This window comes from Pangasianodon hypophthalmus, chromosome 3 (assembly GCF_027358585.1).
Source record: "Pangasianodon hypophthalmus isolate fPanHyp1 chromosome 3, fPanHyp1.pri, whole genome shotgun sequence".
Lineage (NCBI taxonomy): Eukaryota > Metazoa > Chordata > Actinopteri > Siluriformes > Pangasiidae > Pangasianodon > Pangasianodon hypophthalmus.
This window is the reverse complement of record NC_069712.1, coordinates 24,597,200-24,617,072: the sequence shown is the minus strand read 5'-3', so window position 1 is coordinate 24,617,072 and position 19,873 is coordinate 24,597,200. Positions and strand designations below refer to the sequence as shown.

General features: G+C 37.6%; 1 protein-coding gene across 13 annotated transcripts in view; it reads left to right on the top strand.

Moving 5' to 3' along the window:
- Window positions 1–19,873, top strand: part of arid4b (AT-rich interaction domain 4B) — a 126,055-nt gene that overhangs the window by 81,703 nt on the left and 24,479 nt on the right. For 9 of the 13 annotated variants that reach the window (XM_053232599.1, XM_053232598.1, XM_026939256.3 and 6 more), the window contains 7 exons: window positions 2,939–3,015; window positions 4,478–4,626; window positions 6,793–6,834; window positions 8,111–8,183; window positions 14,688–14,782; window positions 19,188–19,285; window positions 19,426–19,615. In XM_053232599.1, coding sequence (XP_053088574.1) covers window positions 2,939–3,015; window positions 4,478–4,626; window positions 6,793–6,834; window positions 8,111–8,183; window positions 14,688–14,782; window positions 19,188–19,285; window positions 19,426–19,615 — 724 coding nt within the window. The remainder of the gene's footprint in view (window positions 1–2,938; window positions 3,016–4,477; window positions 4,627–6,792; window positions 6,835–8,110; window positions 8,184–14,687; window positions 14,783–19,187; window positions 19,286–19,425; window positions 19,616–19,873) is intronic. The other 4 variants (XM_053232602.1, XM_053232607.1, XM_053232601.1 and 1 more) reach the window with 2 other exon arrangements.

The window sequence follows — 19,873 nt, the reverse complement described above, 5'->3', positions numbered from 1 at the left end:
ATAGTGAATTTGTATTGGGAGTAAAGAGAGAAGTTTGATTTCACTCAAAATATCTGGATTATTGTGGTGAGAAAAACACACTGTAATTTCTCTGTGAGTCATGATATCAAGTGTGAGGAATGTGTTTTTAAGATTATGCTGAAAGAGGTAACTGCTACTAATGTGCATCATTTATACGTTTCATTTCTGAACATTATGAGACCTAGAAGATGGGAGTGGAATGAATTGCACTCATTGACTAAGGATTAATTTCAGCATTCTGTCAGATTAGTTTGATATATGAACCTCTCCAGGGTTTTTATAATTTGTGATTATTAAAAAAAAAAAAAAAAAAAACCTGAAAGCATTTAATTAATTCAGTTTTATTTGTAGAGCGCATTTAACAATGGCCATTGTCACACAGCAGCTTTACAGAACTATATAAATTCAAAATATAAATTTTAAACTTGTAAATTTATAAATTTATCCGTAATGAACAAGCCAGAGGCAAAAAAACATTGAGAGGGGAACTCATCCTCATCTGGGCGACAACGAATAGTGCAATTATAAATAATTCCCTTCTATAACTGTGTACTACATGGTCAACAAGTGCAAGTGTGTAAACAGGAAATTCATTCATAACCCCATTTTCACATGAAGTATATTTTGTTGAAGTTATCAACTTTTCACTGATGGAGACTTGACTGGAAAACTGTTCGTGGCAACTGCAGTCCTAAAGCTATTAGTAATCCTAAGCCATCATAGCAAGACTGTTCATATCAATTGCAGACCAAAGTGAAATTCATGGTTTTTAAGTGGTACCATCCTCAGTAATCTCCTTGATCTTTAGGCTGTCCATGTGAGGCCATCTTCAGCAACAGTGAGTGATTTCTAAGTGATGAGAACTCGAAACAGAAGCAGGGCATCACGATCGATCAGGCAGGTCCGGAGAGCAGAAGGGGTCAGGAGTTAGTGTGTTATTGTGCGTTAGTGTGAATTAGTGTGTTAAAGAGAAGAGAACTAAAAGTGCATCTTAAAGAAATAACTGAAGCCCACAAAGGAGATTTTAAAGGGGGAATGCTCTTGGCAACCGTGGCAGCCGGGTGTAGGATTGTTACAAACTAAAGTATTAAAACCTTGTCTAAAGATCTAACCAATGGAAAAACCTGGTTTTTACTCTTTTTACTGTTTTGACACTGAAGTCCATGTATACATATTAGTCATGTTCACATTTGAGTAATATTAACATTATATAAATTTAAGTAAGGAATAAAGCATGACAGACTGTGGTGTTATAGAATAAATGACAGGGTTGTGTAATGCAGCTTAATGTGAAACAGAGTTACTGTTGCCACCCCACAGTTGACTATTTTCCAATAACTGCATGTTTTGTTTTTTTTCTTGTTTTGTTTTTTTTTGTCTTTTCTTTCTTCCTATATCACAATGATTCACCAGTAATTACATTTTTTTAATTAAATGAATGGCACGTTTAGTTTATGCTTATATTTAATGTGGAATTTCCATGAAAGAAGTTAGTCCCTGTTTACGCTTACATTATAGCAGCTATAAATGGTTTTCTGACCAGCCTCTCTTCTTTTCCAGCATTGACACTCCAGACTCCTCCCATAAATATTAAATAAATGCCTCCTTATACATGTAAACTTAAGCATATCAACAAGTATATATTTTTCTTTGGTTAATAACAACACCTTTTTAAAATCTGTTTATCCATTTATAAGCCTTAGATTATGTGGATATACAAGTCCCTGAGTTACTATAGAAAGGATAATGTACTGAAATTAGTGCATTAATATAAACCTCTGGTTTTTCTTGCGGCCCGAACTACTGAGCTGCTGTTATAGAAAATTAATCAACGCTTTCTGACCATTCAGATGCAATAATTCCAGTCATAGACATTATGAATTTTCCTACATTTTTAAATAATAAAATTATATAATATGTAATTAATATATAAAATATAATAATAATATAGTATTTGAATATGGCGTGGATAGAGATGGCCTAATGGATAGAGAGTCGGACTTGCAACCCGAAGGTGAACCTGAAGGTCGTGGGTTCGAGTCTCGGGTCTGGCAGGGATTGTAGGTGGGGGGAGTGAATGACCAGCGCTCTCTCCCACCCTCAATACCACGACTGAGGTGAGACCCTTGAGCAAGGCACCGAACCCCCAACTGCTCCCCGGGCGCCGCAGCAAAAAAAAAAAGGCTGCCCACTGCTCCGGGTGTGTGTTCACGGTGTGTGTGTGTTCACTACTGTGTGTGTGTGCACTTGGATGGGTTAAATGCAGAGCACAAATTCCGAGTATGGGTCACCATACTTGGCTACAAGTCCCTTCACCTTCACCTATGGCTAACATAAGTGACTAAAAACCAAAGGGATATTGGACATGGTGCTAGTTTTTTAGCTGAGCTAGATGGATATTTGTCCATTTTTATTGCTAAGCTACATTAATACAGCAGGTCAGGATAGTGAAAAAGACTAAAATAACCATTTATTTAAACATGACTTGTCTGAATATGACTCCCGGTAACATTTCAAAATATTAGCACATAAAATCTGTCTTCAATATTTTCTAATACTTATTTGTAAAATAAATGAATGAAACAAAAGAGGATGAGTTTCTCTGAGGACCCCATTTGTAAATTAAGCGACCCCACATGATATGACCCAGAGTTTGGAAACCCCTGGCCTAAGTTTTACATGAGGGCACATGATTATACACCTTTTGCCTTAATAAATCTGTTCACTATTAATTTGCAATAATTGCTCCTTATCACATAAGTATCGATAATTGTGCAATAGTAGCACAGTGCTTTGTGGCTTTGCAGCGATAGCAACTTTCATCCATGATCATCTGAGAATGGAGGTCTATTGACCATCTGTAGGAGGAAAAGAAAATCTCGTTATTGTGTTAAAATGTAGTGTTTTTGTCTTTCAGTCACATGGTTCTGCGGAAAGACATTAAGGAACTTGATGGTGAAATGGATCCAAAAACAGAAGCCAGCCTCAAGCCAGGTGAACATCACCATTGGTCACACAGTTACCCTTTCTACTGACACTGTCACAGTGTGTGAATTCAGAGAACCAGTGGATGTTTTTCAGAGCTGGATTCTAGGTGACACTGGTGTGAGAGGAGAACAGTTACATTATCAGAAGTGGGGGTTGCTTTCCGCTCTTTTCGCTGTTTCACCTAATCAATGTGTACATATGACGGTGTAGAGCTACCTTTTACAGAGCATGATAAAAATGTCCAAAATGGCACCAGCACCAAACAGCATTTGGAAGATAAATGTGTGGTGGGCTGGGAAAACCCTTTGCATGGAGATATTTTTGACATTTTCTACTATGTAGAGACTACAGACTTTAGTTACCCTCCTTAAACTATAAACTATATCAACCACAATTATTTGCTAAAATATTCATACAGTCATGGGAAAAAGAAAGTACACCCTCCTTCACTTCTATGTTTTTATTCATCAGGGCCTAAATAACAATTGTGTGGTCCTCACCAACTTCTATAAACAAACTAATAACCTCAGGTGAAGACAAAAAAAACACAGCAGATTTCAATATATAGTCATTTTCCCCAGAAGGTAATCCAACATTCAGAAACCAGTTGCGGAAAAAATAAGTACACCGTATAATTCAGTAACATGTAGAACCACCTTCAGCAACAATAACTTGAAGTAAACGTTTTCCATAGTAGTTTCAGTCTCTCCCATTAAGAAATGTTGGCGCACTCTTCTTCACAACATTGCTTCAGTTCATTGATGTTTGACTGCATTGAGGTCGGTGTACCTTTATATTTGTCATGTATATTCATACTTTAGCTATGAATTTAGGTCCACTAGTGCCTAATTATCTCATTCTCACGGCTCTTGGATTTCCTTCCCGAAGGGAACAACTACAGCCGTACTCGTTTGTCTTGACACATCAGGTCATGTGTTCATAATTTTGTAAGGCCTTCTTTTTGCCCCCCCCCCCCCCCCCCCCCCCCCCCCCAAAAGAAATGTGGCAAGGTTTTCTTTAATTTTTAATTAGCTTTTGTTAACAAAATATAATTAACATGGTTCTGAAACATTTTTCTAACCTATTTACTCCTCAAAAAGATGCATTGGGTTTCGATGCTACCATCTCTGTTAGCTTGCAAGTTATCCTGCTAATCAGTTATGTATGTTTGTCCATTTCATGAGGGAAATCGATAGTTGCTTTTAGACAGGAAAGACTGAATCACAGCAAGCCAACCTGCTATAAATATTTAATGGTGCAAACCAATATTTAAGAAAGTTATAAATCTAGGTTGCAATCAGTTAGTCAGGTCATTTATTATTGTGTTCAGTGTTTAAATATTTCTTTATTTTGTTCATTATTGTATTACTGATATGGACAGTTCTTGAAATAGTGTGACCTACACTGTGACTTGGTGGCCTTTACTGATCCTGTAATTGTGTACATGTGTGTGCATTGGTTTAATCAGCACTGAATGCTGCATGGGATTTCCAGTGCAATGGTACTGTGCCTAGCTCGTGGAGGACTGAGGTTAAGGATGAAAGTTCCAGCAGTGAAGAAAACGATGAGGAGGATGAAGAGGTGCAGGAGGATGGTGGCAGCAGTGAGGAGGAAGAGGTAAGAACATTCAAACAACCAAGGAAATCCTGTGTGGACTTGTACAGTATCCATCATAGACATAGTACACACACACACACACACACACACACATAATGTGGGATATAAGGAGTGAGATATAATAGGCAGCATGTGATCAGCCAGTTCTCGAAATTGATGTGTTGGAAGCAGGAAAAATGAGCGAACGTAAGGATCTGGGCAGCTTTGACAAGGGCCAAATTGTGGCTAGATGACTGGGTCAGAGCATTTCCAAAACGGCAGGTCTTGTCCCAGTATGCAGTGGTTAGTACCTGCCAAAAGTGATCTAAGGAAGGACAACTGGTGAACCAGCGACAAGGTCATGGACACCCAAGGTTCACTGATGCGCATGGGGGCTAGCCCATCTGGTCCGATCCAACAGAAGAGCTACTGAAGCAAAATTGCTGAAAAAGTTAATGCTGGCTATGATAGAAAGATTTCAGAACACACAGTGCATCACAGCTTGCTGCGTATGGGGCTGAGTAGCCATACACCGGTCAGAGTGCCCATGCTGACCCCTGTCCACCACCAAAAGCACCTACAATGGGCATGTGACCATCAGAACTAGACCATGGAGCAATAGAAGAAGGTGCCTTGTCGTCTGAATCACGTTTTCTTTTACATCATGTGGACGGCCAGGTGCATGTGCATCGTTTACCAGGATTTCACCAGGATGCACCTTGGGTCCTGGCATTCATTTGTTACTTTGAAACATACCACTTACCTAAACATTGTTGCAAACCATGTACACCCCTTCATGGCAACGGTATTCCCTAATGGCAGTGGCCTCTTTAGCAGGATAATGTGCCCTGCTGCACTGCAAAAACTGTTCAGGAATGATTTGAGGAACATGATGAACAAGTTCAGGGTGTTGACTTGGCCTCCAAATTCCCCAGATCTCAATCCAGTTGAGCAACTGTGGGATGTGCTGGACAAACAAGTCTTACTTACAGGACTACAAGGATCTCACTTACTTACAAGGATCTACTGCTAACATCTTGGTGCCAGATACCACAACACCCCTTCAGAGGTCTTGTGGGTCCATGCCTTGACGGGTCAGAGCTGTTTTGGTGGCACAGGAGGGACCTACACTATATTAGGCAGGTGGTTTTAATGTTATGGCTGACCTTTGTACACACACACACACACGTTCTGTAATTAAAGTTAATTAATTTGTGCTAAATAGTGTGTTTGGGTTTTGAAATTATGCTCGTTATTGTGGTCTAGATCCCATGACCACACATTCTGACATTCAAAAATGCATCAAATTTTAAAATGGTTTACTCCTCTAAGATTTACACCATATTTTCATGAGAGTTTGCATATGTAAGTTTCTTATTATTTCCTTAAAAACAGGAACTTCCTGTCAGAAGCAACCAGGTTTTTTTCAGGTGCTTTTGCTTTTATGCAATCCCCTTTTTTCACCAAACATGCTGATAGCATGCGATAATCAAACATTTTAATTATGGTCTCATCTGACCACAGTACACAATGCCAACTGCAGTTCTAATTAAGTTTGGTGAAGTTAAGGTACTAGATTTTTGTGAGATGCTCTCAGGTGGATCTTAAATAAAGCAAAGGGATTTAACTTGTGTACAACATATTTTTCCCCCAGGAAAATGGGACATGGTTGTACACACCAAGAGTTTCATGGGGACTGAGAGCAAAAAAAAACAAATATACATTTTTCAAGCATGGCATTTTACATGTATTTATTTAAAATATTCACTAGGGGTATCAATAATTTTGGTGTGTGTGTGTGTGTGGTTTTTTTTTTAAAGACAATTCTATTATTTAAAAAAGTAACTTAAATGAGAGTATTTTGATTAGAACAAGATAAATAGCTGCTACTATTTTAGAGTGGAATAATTGAATTATTGTGTGTAATGTTTAAACATTTCTAAAATACATTTCTACACCATTTTGCTCATTTGTATGAATGGTATATACACACACAGTATATAGGTGTTGAAATGAAATAATAAATATGACCTCAAAGTGGCAACTTAATTTGATGGTATTTACATCCAAATCGTGTGGACGATGTAGGTATTACAGCACTTATGTGGTCTTTTCCAACACAACCCTCCCAACCTCTCTCCCCCCAACAACCTCCCCTGCTTACCCCTTCCTGCCTTTTTTTTTAAGGAATCAATTGGACAATTGGCTGCTCAGCTATTCCATTGCCAGGTGTGTGTTATTCCCTCATTATTTCACTTACAAGTAAGCAGATAAAAGGTCTAGAGTTGATTTCAAGTGTAGCATTTGCATTTGGAATCTCTTGCTGTTAACTTTCGGTATGAAGTCCAAAGAGCTCTCACTGCCATTGAAGCAGTCCATCATCATCAGGTGGATGTAAAAAGTCTAAACACCTCTGTTAATATTGTAGGTTTTTTGAAATAAAAAAATTAACCCAACATAAATCATGTCAAATCTTTTTTTGACTTTTAAGGCGATATAGCAACCAACCAAACACAAGTAGAAAACAAATAGAAACGTTTTATGAAAAAAAAAAATTAAAGAAAAACCTAGTTGCAAAAGTGTGCATTCCCCTTAACTAAGACTTTGTTAAAGCATTTTGGTTGTTGTCATGCTGTAAGGTGAAAATTTTCTTCATCTTCAGCTGTCTAATAGAGGCCTGCAGTGTTTTTTGTTTGTTTGTTTGTTTGTTTGTTTGTTTGTTTGTTTTTTCTTTCTCCAAAATAGTATTGGTATTTGGAGCTATCCAAAATAAATTGGTATTTGGAGCAATCCATGGTTCCCTCTATCTTGACTAAAGTCCCGGGCCCACCTGAAGAGGCCCACACCATAATATAATGGTGTTCTTTTGGTGATTGTCTTATTTTTACATTAATCATATCTTTTATAATTATGCCCAGAATTTCTACTTTGATCTCATCAGACCATGCTTTGGAATCAGAGCTAAAGGAAGATGTCAAGAAAATCCTACAGAAACAGAGGATTTTTTATTTGGGGTATATCAGAATGACTTTATTGATGACACATGTATGATAATTACTTCTGAACATGAGTTTGAATGTGATTGGTTAATTCTGAGCTCAATCACATGCCCCATTATAAAAGGGTGTGCACACTTGTGTAACCAGGTAGTTGAAAGTTTTTTTTCTTTTTTTTTCCTAAAATGTTTCTATTTGTTAGTCACTTGAATTTTGTTGGTCGCTATATCAAATTAAATGTGGAAAAAGCTCTGACATGATTTATCTTGGTTTCATTATTATTTTGTTTTTTACATCACAAGAACCTCCCTGGAGAAAATTGTGAAGTTTTACATAATAACCAGAAGTTAATGGCTTTCTGTGTATCCTGGTAGTTTTGCCCTTCTGAAAACTCTTATCTCGAGTGGGACATAAATTGAGTCAAAAAGTCTGTGCTACTTTTTCTTTCTCCCAAGTCACTCACTTTTTTAATTAATTTTATTTAAATTATTTTGTTTTCCAATGTTCAGGAGGAGGTGGAGCCCTTCCCAGAGGAGAGGGAGAATTTCCTCCAACAGCTTTACAAGTTCATGGAGGACAGAGGTAAACACTATAGAGGTCAATGACTGCTGTTTTAATGAAAGATGTATTACTTTCTACTCCAAAAGTATTGGAACAGCAAGGCCATTTTTTTGTTTTTGCTGTACAATGATGTCATTTGGGTTTAAGATCAAAAGATGAATATGAAGTGATAGATGAGAATTCCAGCTTTCATTTCCTAATATTTACATCTAGATGTGTTAAACACCTTAGAACATGGCACCTTTGGAGCAGATAGTCTTAAAAGAAATTAAAGTAAATAACACTAAATATTTGGTTCTATATCCCTTGTTTGCATAACTACATCAAGGGGCAACCCACTGACATCACCAAACTGTTGCATTCTTCTTTTGTGATCCTTTTCCAGGCTTGTACCAGAGCTTCTTTCTGGTGTTTTTTTTTTGTTGTTGTTTTTTTAAATAGGGGGGCATTGGATGCATTTACATCATCAATAAAGATTAGTTTACCCATTCCAGAAGCAGCCTTGCAAGATCAAGCCATGACACTACCTCTGCCGTTCTTTACCGACGAGCTTGTATGTTTTGGATCAGGAGTAGATCCTTTCTTTTTCCACACTTTGGGATTTCCATCACTTTGGTAGAGGTTAATCATGGTTCCAGAACTGTTGTGGTTCATCTCTGTATTTCTTTGGGAATTCCAATCTGGCCTTTCAATTCTTACTGCTGCTGAGTGGTTTTCATGGCCTCTACATTTCTCCTCTCAAAGGCTTCTTTGAACGGTGGATTTTGATACCTTCATCCCTGTCCTGTGGAGGACGTTTTTTTTTTTTTTTCCTCCCCATGTCGGGCTCTTAGTACACCAGTGGTTTCTTTCTTTTCAGGTCATTCCAAATTTTTTGTATTGGCTGTTCCCAATGCTTATGCAATGGTTCTGATAGATTTTCCCTATTTTCTCAGATTGCTTTTCTCCCATACATCTTGCCGGTCTTCAACATCCGGATGGACCAACATCCTTATTAATAACAAATGCAGTCTTCACAGTGAAATACAAGGGCTCAAACCAAGGGTAGACATTCACATCTATTAATTGTTTAAACAATTTTTTAAACAGTATTTTTGATCACTTGAAAAATAGATTGGTTCAAACAAAAGAATGTTGTAAGTTGTTTAACACATCTAGATGTACATATCAGAACATGACAGCTGAAATTCTAACTCTATCATCTCCTCTTCATCTTTTGACATCAAGTGTCTTCCAATAATTTTGGAGGAGACTGTATGTTTTGGCCTGTTTTTTTTTTTTTTTTTTCCCAGTTTCACAGTTGTAAAGAAACCTTTGCTTATGCCTAATTGATAAATATACTGATGAGTTTTTAGATGTTTCCACTATGAATTTTATAAGGACTTCTACTATGATACTGTAACTGGGAGTTCACCTCAGGGTTTTGAACCCTGGTTTCCAGGGATCAGAGGCGAGAACTCCAAAAAGCGAGCCAGCCACAGAACCAGGCATGGCCCCAAGTGCAGAGCAAGCCGAGGCCCAAGGATTAACTAGTAAAACCACTAAAAGTCTAAACTAGAGAAAATATTTTATTATTATTATTATTATTATTATTATTATATACAGCAGGTACATAAATATTTGGACATTGACAAAGTTATTGTTATTTTAGCTATCTACCACAGTATGTTAGAGTTGAAATTAAATGGATAGCAGAAACATTGGGTGTGGCCAAATCAACTGTTTGGTACATTCTTAAAAAGAAAGAAAGCACTCGTTTCTCAGGAAAGCTTAGGAACACCAAAAGGCCTGAATGACCACAGACAATAATTGAGGTAGATGACAGAAGAATTCTGTCCCTGGTGGGGGAAAATCCTTCGAAACAATTGACCAGACTAAGAACACCCTCCAGGAGATAGGGGTATCTTGTTTAAAGTCAACAATCAAGAGAAGACTAGAGTAAAAACAGAGGGTTTACCACAAGATGTAAGCCATTGGTAAGCCTCAAGAAAGGAAGACCAAATTAGAGTTTTTGGCAAAAATATTTTAAAAAAAAAAAAGAAAAAAGTACAGTTTTGGAACAACATCCTATGGACAGATGAGACCACGATTAACTTCTACCAGAATGCTGATAGTAGAGGAGTATGGAGAAACTGAAAGAACTGCTCATGATCCAATTATACCACCTCATCTCATGGCATGGGCATGTGTGGCTGCCTGTGGGACTGGTTCCTTTATATTTATTGATGATGTGACTGCTGACAAAAGCAGCAAGATGAATTATGAATTGTGTAGATCTATACTATCTGCTCAGATTCAGCCAGATGCTTAAAAACCCATTGGATGCCGGTTTACAATGCAGATGGACAATGACCCGAAGCATACTTCAAAAACAACCCAAGACTTTTTAAGGCAAAGAAGTGGAATGTTTTGCGATGCATTTCACCTGCTGAAGGCAAAAGGCCCCAAGAACAATCAGGAACTGAAGGTAGCTGCAATAAAGGCAGAGCATCACCAGGGAAGAAACCCAGTGAAAGTATGAAAGTGCACTTTTAATATTCATTATTTAATTTTATCTCCAATATACTGTGGTATACAGCTGAAATAAGAATCCCTTTGTCAACCTCCAAATATTTATGGACCCGACTGTACTGTGTTAAACCAGTCTACTGTGTTTCTAAAAAAAAAAATAAATAAATAAATAGTTTTCACACCCCTGTTAAAATTGCACGTTTTTGTGAGGTAAATACTTAAACCAGATTAATCATGTCAGATATTTTTCCACCTTTAATGTGACATAACAAATAACAAAAATTCAAAAATAACAAAATAGTAAAAAGTGAAAAAAAAAAAAGAAATATTTTAGGAAAGAAAATGAAAAAAATACTGGATGCATAAGGTGTGCAGATGGGGCATGACTGCTCAGAATTAACCAATGACATGTTCAAAAGTAATTATCATAAACCGGTCATGAATGAAGTGATTCTGATTAACCCTTAATAAAGATCAGCTGTTTCTGTAGGTTTTTCTTGACATAATCTTTGTTTGACATAATCTTTGTAATAAACAAATGTGTGTGTGTGCGCGCATATAATATATATATATATATATCCTGAATATAAAGTTATAATTCTGAATATAGAAATGTAAATTCGAATATATATTTATAACTCTGAATATAGAAATGTAAATCAGAATATATATTTATGAATCTGAATATAGTTATAAATCCTGAATATGTAAATCCTGAATATATAGTTATAATTCTGAATTTATATTTATAAATCATGAATATATAAATGTAAATCCCGAATATATAGTTATAAACTCTGATTATATATTCATACATTTTATCAGGCGTATTGATAGACAAGCTCTTAATTTTTCCATATTTGTTTATGTCTTTGTCTCACTAAAATCATTATTCTTCAACAGATTGTTGAAAATTTCCTTAGCCCTCTCAGTCATGCTGAATTCTGCAGAAACGTTACATAGCATTAATACTGTTAATGGACTTGTGAGGACCCTTTGGCACTACAGCCAGCTTTTTGTAAAGTAGAGGAACATAATCCCTTTGATTTAGATAAGTGATGTGCACTGAAAATAATTATATAATAGTACAATATTTGCACTGATAAATGTATACAGTATGTATAGGCCTACTGTTTTCATAAAAAAAAAATCAATAAGGACATCTGTCTATTGACATGCCTGATCATAAAGATCATATTTATATTGAAATGTACACAATATATTTTCAGATTTGCACTGTGCTTTGCATTGCAAGTGCATTGCAGCTTGCTGCATATGGGGCCATTATTATGTGGACAGCTAGGTGCATATGTGGTGATTACCTGGGGAAGAGATGCACTATGGAAAGAAGGCAGCTGGCAGAGACAGTGTGGTGCCCTGGGCAATGTTCTGCTGGGACTTTGGGTCCTGGCATTCATATGGGTGTTACTTTGACATGTACCACCTTCCTAAACAGTGTTGCATATCAAGTACACCCCTTCATGGCAACGATATTCCTAATGGCAGTGGCCACTTTCAGCATGGATAATGCACCCTGCCACACTGTAAAAATTGTACAGGAATGGTTTGAGGAACATGACAAAGTGTTCAAGGTGTTGACTTGGCATCCAAATTCCCCAGATCTGAATCTGATCGAGCATCTGTGGGATGTGCTGGACAAACAAGTCCGATCCATGGAGGCCCCACCTCCTAACTTGCAGGACTTGAAGGACTGCTGCGAATGTCTTGGTGCCAGATAACTCAGCACACCTTCAGAGGTCTTGTGGAGTCCATGATTTGATGAGTCTGAGCTGTTTTGGCAGAACAAGGGGGACCTACACAATATTAGGCAGATGGTTTTTTTTTATATATATATATATATATCCTCGTTCAGTTTCTATGTTTTTATTTATCAGGGCCTAAGATTAGTTAAGAAGTTCATCAAGAAGTGTGACTGCCTCTTTTAAAGCAGAACTTTTGGCAGTTTGGTGTCCTGGAGCACTCAGGTGTGGGTGTGTGTGTGTGTCTGTGTATACATCATGCCAAGGAGAAGGGACTTCAGCCATGACCTTAGAAAAGCAATTTTTGTTGCTGCTCATCAATCTGGGAAGGGTTATAAGGCCATCTCCAAACAATTTGAAATTCACCATTCACCAATGAGAAGGATTGTTTACAAATGGAGACCCTTCAAGTTGCCAGTCTTCCCAGGAGTGGGAATCCCAGGAAGTTCAGTCCAAGGACAAACCATTTAAAACTGATGAGACTAAGGTGGAGATGTCTGGTCATCAGGCATAGCGCCATATTTGGCAAAAACCACACTGAGTATCACAAACACCTCATACCAATTGTCAAGCTTGGTGGTGGAGGGGCAATGATTTGAGCTGGTTTTGCAGCCACAGGACTTGGGAAACTTGCAGTCATTAAGACTGTGATGAAAATGTCAAGCCATCTGTCCAGAACTTTGTACTTAAGCTAGGTCAAAATTGGGTCATGCAACAGGAAAATGATCTCAGGCAAATGAAAATCAACATATAAATGGCTAAAGAGGAAAAAAATGAAGGTGTTGAAATGTGTGTGTATGTCAAAGTCCAGGCCTCAACCAACTGAATTATATGGTGTACTTACTTTTTCCCCACCTGGTTTCTGAATGTTGGTTTACTTTCGAAATATATTGGTTTTTTTGGGGTTTTTTTTGGGTTTTTTTTTGTCACCTAAGTTTATTTGCTTGCTTATAGAAGTTGGTGAGGACCACACCAACTTCTTTGTCCTGATAAATTGAAAAAAAAAACTTAGAATTGAATACACACATGTGGGTGTGGGTGTGTGTGTGTGTGTTAGTCACCTCCAAGAAGATTGGAATGACCAGGCCAATTATTTTTTTTTTCTATACACAGAAGACATTTGAGTTTGAGATCAATAGATGACAATGAGATGACAGATAAGATTTTCAGCTTATATTTCCTGATATTTACATCTAGATGCATTAAACATTTCAGGACATGACACCTTTTATTTTAATAGCTCTGAATGCCTACTCTTTGCCTGAACCCTGGGGTTCACCAAAAGACTGCATTTGTTGTTAAAAAGGATAAACCAACATGAAGACCAGAGCACCATCTATGGGAGAAAAGCAAGTCATTTTGAAGCTGAGAAAAGAGGAAAAATTGATCAGAGAAAATTGGGCATAGCCAGTACAACGATTTGGAATGTCCTGAAAAAGAATGTAACCACTGGTGTACCAACAGCCAAGACATGGAACAGATCACAATCCATCATTTGAAAAAGACTTCGAGAGTAGGAAAAATAGGGCAGAAATATTGGTTATTAAATTGGGAGGAGCTTCATCATGCAGCAAGGCAATGACCCACAACACAATGCCAACACAACAAAGGACTTCATAAGGGGGAAAAAAGTGGAAGGTTTTAGACTACCAGATCTTAACCTAATTGAGCATGCAGGAGCAAGAGACTGAAGGGAGAAATGAAATGAAATGAAAGCTGAAAGGAAATGAAAGCTGACATTTTGATCAATATTCTCATATTCATCTTTTGATCTCAAACACAAATGTCTTCAGTGTATAGCAAAAACTAGTCATTTCATATGTTCTGAGAATTGACCACCATTGTGTAGCAAGGTTGCCATAAGACTGAGCACTGAGCGAGTTGGGAGCTCTCCTTAAATAGATCCAGGCACAGGTGGAGCTGGTTGCCACTGATTATAATAACGTCCCTCTAGTGGCAGAAGCCGGTCTAGCAATATTTCTGGCTGCTCTGTGCTGCCCTCTTGTGATGGCTCAAGGCAGAGCCACCTGTCCCCTTAAATGATGCACTGAAAAAGATAAATTAATTAAGCAAAGCTTTTCTGGCAAAAACTTTCATGATGCAACCCTTTCAAAATTTTGGTGAAAAATATGGAGGATTAGGTCTGTTTTATAGTGTCTTAGAAGGTCTCGAAGGCATTTCAGGACAGTTTAACTGTGGACTCAATCATGTTTTTCACAGTTTGCTAACAGTCTCTAACCCATTCTTTGTCAAGGCACACCCATCAACAAAAGACCAGTGCTGGGCTACAGAAACCTGAACCTCTTTAAACTCTACAGGCTGGTGCACAATCTTGGAGGATTTGACAGTGTAAGTACTTAGTTATTGTTTTTCAGTCTAAAGCAGCATTCTGAAAAGAAACAGACCCTAGCTCAGGTATTACAAAGTATAAATATATAAGAATAAATGTAACAAGCCACCCCTATTTACTTCATATCAAAGATAAATTTTAGCAATTCCTTGGAATTTTAGTTTTTTAAAAGTCCTAATCTAATTAGGTTATTAAGATGACATTATGGTAAGTTTTTTTTTTTATCTAATTTTGGAAGCTACAAGTAGGAACCGAAGGTAAAGTGTAGACAGCTGTGGAGGCATCAGCCACCCCAGGCCATAGGATGGGTCTGAAACATTTATCGAGCCAATTAAATTGGATTTTTTGGTTTACTACCAATTTGCAATTAAATCGAAAAAAATTAAGATTTCAAATATTTTCACACTTCAGTAAATTACAACATTTACAACATTAGAAAACCAGTAGATTGGTCTTTTTGTCAGTAATACTCCTACACTCCTAAAGAACACAAAATTTAAGAGCACTGAATCAGCAGCAACACCTATTCACATGTAATAAGTGAGAAACAAGGTCTTTTATTTAAAATTATGCTAGGGCTGCAACATTTATTATCAAAAGTTTTGTCAAAAAAAAAAGTTGGCAACAAATTTCTTTTTTGCTTACTTAGGAATGCATTTTGAAGCACACTGCGTTGCACTACATCACTTCAGTTAGACTGAAAAGACCATTGTTGTAAATGGCAGAGCACATTACAGCAGAGAAAACAGTATCACCTCAAAGTATTTTTACACTACACTGTTGACCTATTGACATAACTTGTTTTCATGTAAGTAAGATTTTGATTTTAAATAGTTTTGGGGGAATTAGAGAAACAGTGGAAGTGCAATGTCCCTGGTTGAACTGTGATTATTAACTATACAGGTAACAATGTATTATTAACTATACATGTAACGATGTAACAATACATTGTATCACATTGTGCATGCAATACATCTGCGTATTGTACAATACATAATGTATCCAATAGATTTAACATAAAACTTCATAATAAAGTAGACTATTCATCATAATGTACTGCTTATATTATGTGAAATGTAATAAACATTTAACATTAATCAACCCATACTCCCTTGTGTGAAAAAGTAACTTCCGCTTCATTTAAAAATCAGGCGACGGGTTTAAAAAAGCATGCTTTTTCCTACGCACACTGTTTTTCACAAGCTTGTACTAGTGTACTAGCATATTAGCATCTGTGGCAAAATCACCACACCAGATCACCATAGTGAGACGATCAGTAGTACCTGAAGAAAACACAAAGCAGTAGCACACACACACACAGCTCTGCTCCAGTCAGGCTGCATTTACCGCCTCATTCAATCCAGACTAAAGAATTCAAAGTGGATGTATGTATGTATAGTCATGTAAAAAAAATTAGGACACCCCATGAAAGCCTGTGTTTTTTTTTTTTTTTTTTTTTTAAACATAGTTAAACATATGGGCATTTGATCTTCATTTTAACAATATTGGAATATTCAAGTAATATAACTAAACAAATAAAACCAAAGAAAGGTCTTTTTTAAAATAATCTGTAAAATGTCATTTTAAAAAATCCAATTTCTTGTGAGGAAAAAGTAAGGACACCCCCACATTTATTTGTACTTAAAATGGATAAATTACCTACAGGTGTATCACATCAGATGCAAATTATTAGAACTTCGTTACAGAGCATTTTGAAGGAGGCTTGCTGTATTTAAACCTCAGACATTTAGTTTGGTTTGCTCTTAATTGTTGAAGTGAGAGGTATCACCATGGTGAGATCCAAAGAGCTCTCTGAGGCCTTCAGAAAGAAGATTGTTGATGCTTATGAGTCTGGTAAGGGATATAAAAAGATCTCAAAAGAATTTGTAATCAGCCATTCCTCTGTCCGGAAAATCATTTACAAGTGGAGAACATTTAAAACAACTGCTAACATGGGCAGGTCAGGCCGTCCAAGCAAATTCATCCCAAGAGCAGACCGCAAGATGCTTAAAGAAGTCTCCAAAAACCCTAAAATATCATCACTGGACCTACAGCAAGCTCTTGCTGCAGTTGATGTCAAAGTGCATGAATCTACAATCAGAAAGAGACTGCACAACTTTAATTATTATGGGAGGTGTGCAAGGAGGAAACCTTTGCTGTCTAAGAAAAACATGAGGGCAAGACTGAAGTTTGCTAAAGAACACATAGACAAAGGCCAAGACCTCTGGAATAATGTGCTTTGGACAGATGAGTCTAAAATTGAATTATTTGGACACCATAACAGAGGGCATGTTTGGCGTAAACCAAATGCAGCATTTCAGCAGAAGAACCTCATACCAACTGTATATCATGGAGGTGGAAGTGTTATGGTTTGGGAATGCTTTGCTGCAGCAGGAATCCTCTATTAATTCTACATTGTCTCAGAAGGTGCTTGAGGAACATGTGAGACCATCTGTCAAAAAAATTGAAGCTGAAGCGGAACTGGACCTTGCAACATGACAATGACCCAGACATACCAGTAAATCCACCAAGGACTGGCTGAAAAGTTAAAAAATGGAGAGTTCTGGAATGGCCAAGTCAAAGCCCAGATCTAAATCCTATTAAGATCCTGTGGGGTGATTTGAAACAGACTGTGCATGCAAGAAACCCCTCAAACATCACACAGCTGAAAGAATTATGCATTGAGGAGTGGGGGAAACTTTCCTCCAGTCAACATCAGAAACTGGTAGATGGCTACAAGAAATGTCTCATTGAGGTTATTTCAGCCAAAGGAGGAAACGCTACCTGTTAGGGCATAGGGTGTCCTAACTTTTTCTTCAGTTGAAATACTCATTTTTGATTTCTTTTGTTTAATAAGTGAAAACAGAGTGATTTTTTTGTTGTTTACATGCAATTACATCACTTTCATCTACAGGTACAAATTAAAACAAGATCAGAAATTGACATGTTGACATTTATTAATAAAGAACTGAATATTTAATGGGGTGTCCTAATTTTTTCACATGACTGTATATATATATATACACACACACACACACACACACACACACACACAGAGAGTCAGGTTCATAAGTATTTGGATTGTCACACACTGATCAGCCATAACATCAAAACCACTGACAGGTGACATGAATAACATTGATTATCCAGTTATAATGGCACCTGTGAAGGGGTGGGATATATTAATCAGCAAGTGAAAAGTCAGTTCTTGAAGTTGATGTGTATGTAGTGGTTAGTACCTACCAAAAGTTATCCAAGGAAGGATAACCGGTGACAGGGTCACGGGCGCCCAAGGTTTATTGATGCGCATGGGTGCTAGCCTGTCTGGTCCAATCCCACAGAAGAGCTACTGTACTGCTGTCTATGATAGAAAGGTGTCAGAACACACAGTGCATTGCCGCTTGCGTATGGGGCTGCATATGGGGCTGCGTAGCCGCAGACCGATCAGAGTGCACATGCTGGCCCCTTTGCACCCCCCAAAAGTGCTTATAATGGCCATGTGAGGATCCAGAACTGGACCATGGAGTAATTGAAGAAGGTGGCCTGATCTGATGAATCTTGTTTTCTTTTACATCGTGTGGATGGCCGGGCGTGTGTGCGTTGCTTACCTGGGGAAGAGATGGCACCAGGATGCACTATGGCTAGAAGTCAAGCTGGTGGAAGCAATTGATGCTCTGGGACGTGTTCTGCTGGGAAACCTTGGGTCCTGGCATTGTGGATGTTACTGTTGCAAACGTTTTGGTGCCAGATACCACAGCACACCTTCAGAGGTCTTGTGGAGTCCATGCCTCAACAGGTCAGAGCTGTTTTGGTGGCACAAGGGGGATCTACACAATATTCGGCAGGTGGTTTAATTTTATGGCTGGTCAGTCTATACTTACAGCATTAAAAAACCAACAATTCGCTCAACAAAACATATTGAACATGGCTGTTGCTAGCTGTTTATTTTATTCATGCCTTTAGGGTAAGAAAGCTTTCTGCTGCCAACTTGTGTCTGAAGTCGATTAGGCTGATCAGAATCGCTTGCTTTTAGGAAGAAACTTTTATGGGCCAACTGTTTTGCCAATGCCTGTTCATTTCCAGCCTTGAATAGAGTATATGAGTGGGTGACAGAAATTTTTAATTCTGTAATTAAATAAATCATTAATTCATCATTATTAATTCATCATTATTAATTATATTTATTAATTATATTAATTTGTGAATAAATCGCCTGTTCATACTTTGGAATATCCTTTAAGTGAATAGGTTAACTGGACACTATCCAGCAGGATCTGAATTTGCTGGTTATGCAGAGTTTTTACCAGTCAGTTTGTTGTTTTCTGGTTCCTGTGTCATATTCTGAGCTACTGCTCATTTCTCTCTTCCTACTTCTGCTTTCTTTTGTCATTCTTTTCATGGCAGATTGAGAGTGGATCTATTTGGAAACAAGTGTATCAAGATCTGGGAATCCCTGTGTTGAACTCTGCTGCAGGGTACAATGTCAAATGCGCCTATAGAAAGTATGTAGTCCAAGCCAGTTGTTATCATAAAATGAAAAATGTCTCACAGTTTCATGAACTTTTATTAATATGTCTCAAAGTTCAGTTTAGATTAAAAACTTTTCTTTGCTTTTCGAGTTAGATTTGTGCATGTTCCACAGGTATCTTTACGGTTTTGAGGACTACTGCACCTCAACAGGGATCACGTTCCGCATGGACCTCCCATTTAAAGCAGTGGAGAAGCTGATTTCTCACACAGATTGCAATACTGATGGACCAGCAGAGAGAACAAAGAGTGTTGAGCCAAAACCTGATCCAGAGAGATCACTAAGCACAAAAAATATTGTCAAGGTATCAGCACCACATCTCACTGCCTTTCAGGTGCAGCGGCAACAAAGAAGAAATAGACCAATTTAATGTTTGTGAACAAAAAGCGCAACCTGTTTGCAAAAAGCCCTGAGTAGCATAGCAACCTGACGCTACTTGTTTATAATCTGACTGAAGAATCTATCAAGAATTTTATTTAGGTATTGGATCGACATTAGCTAAAATGTTATCCACTTATTATTATGGATTACCACAAAAAGACAGGGAGTGCTATTTGGCTAA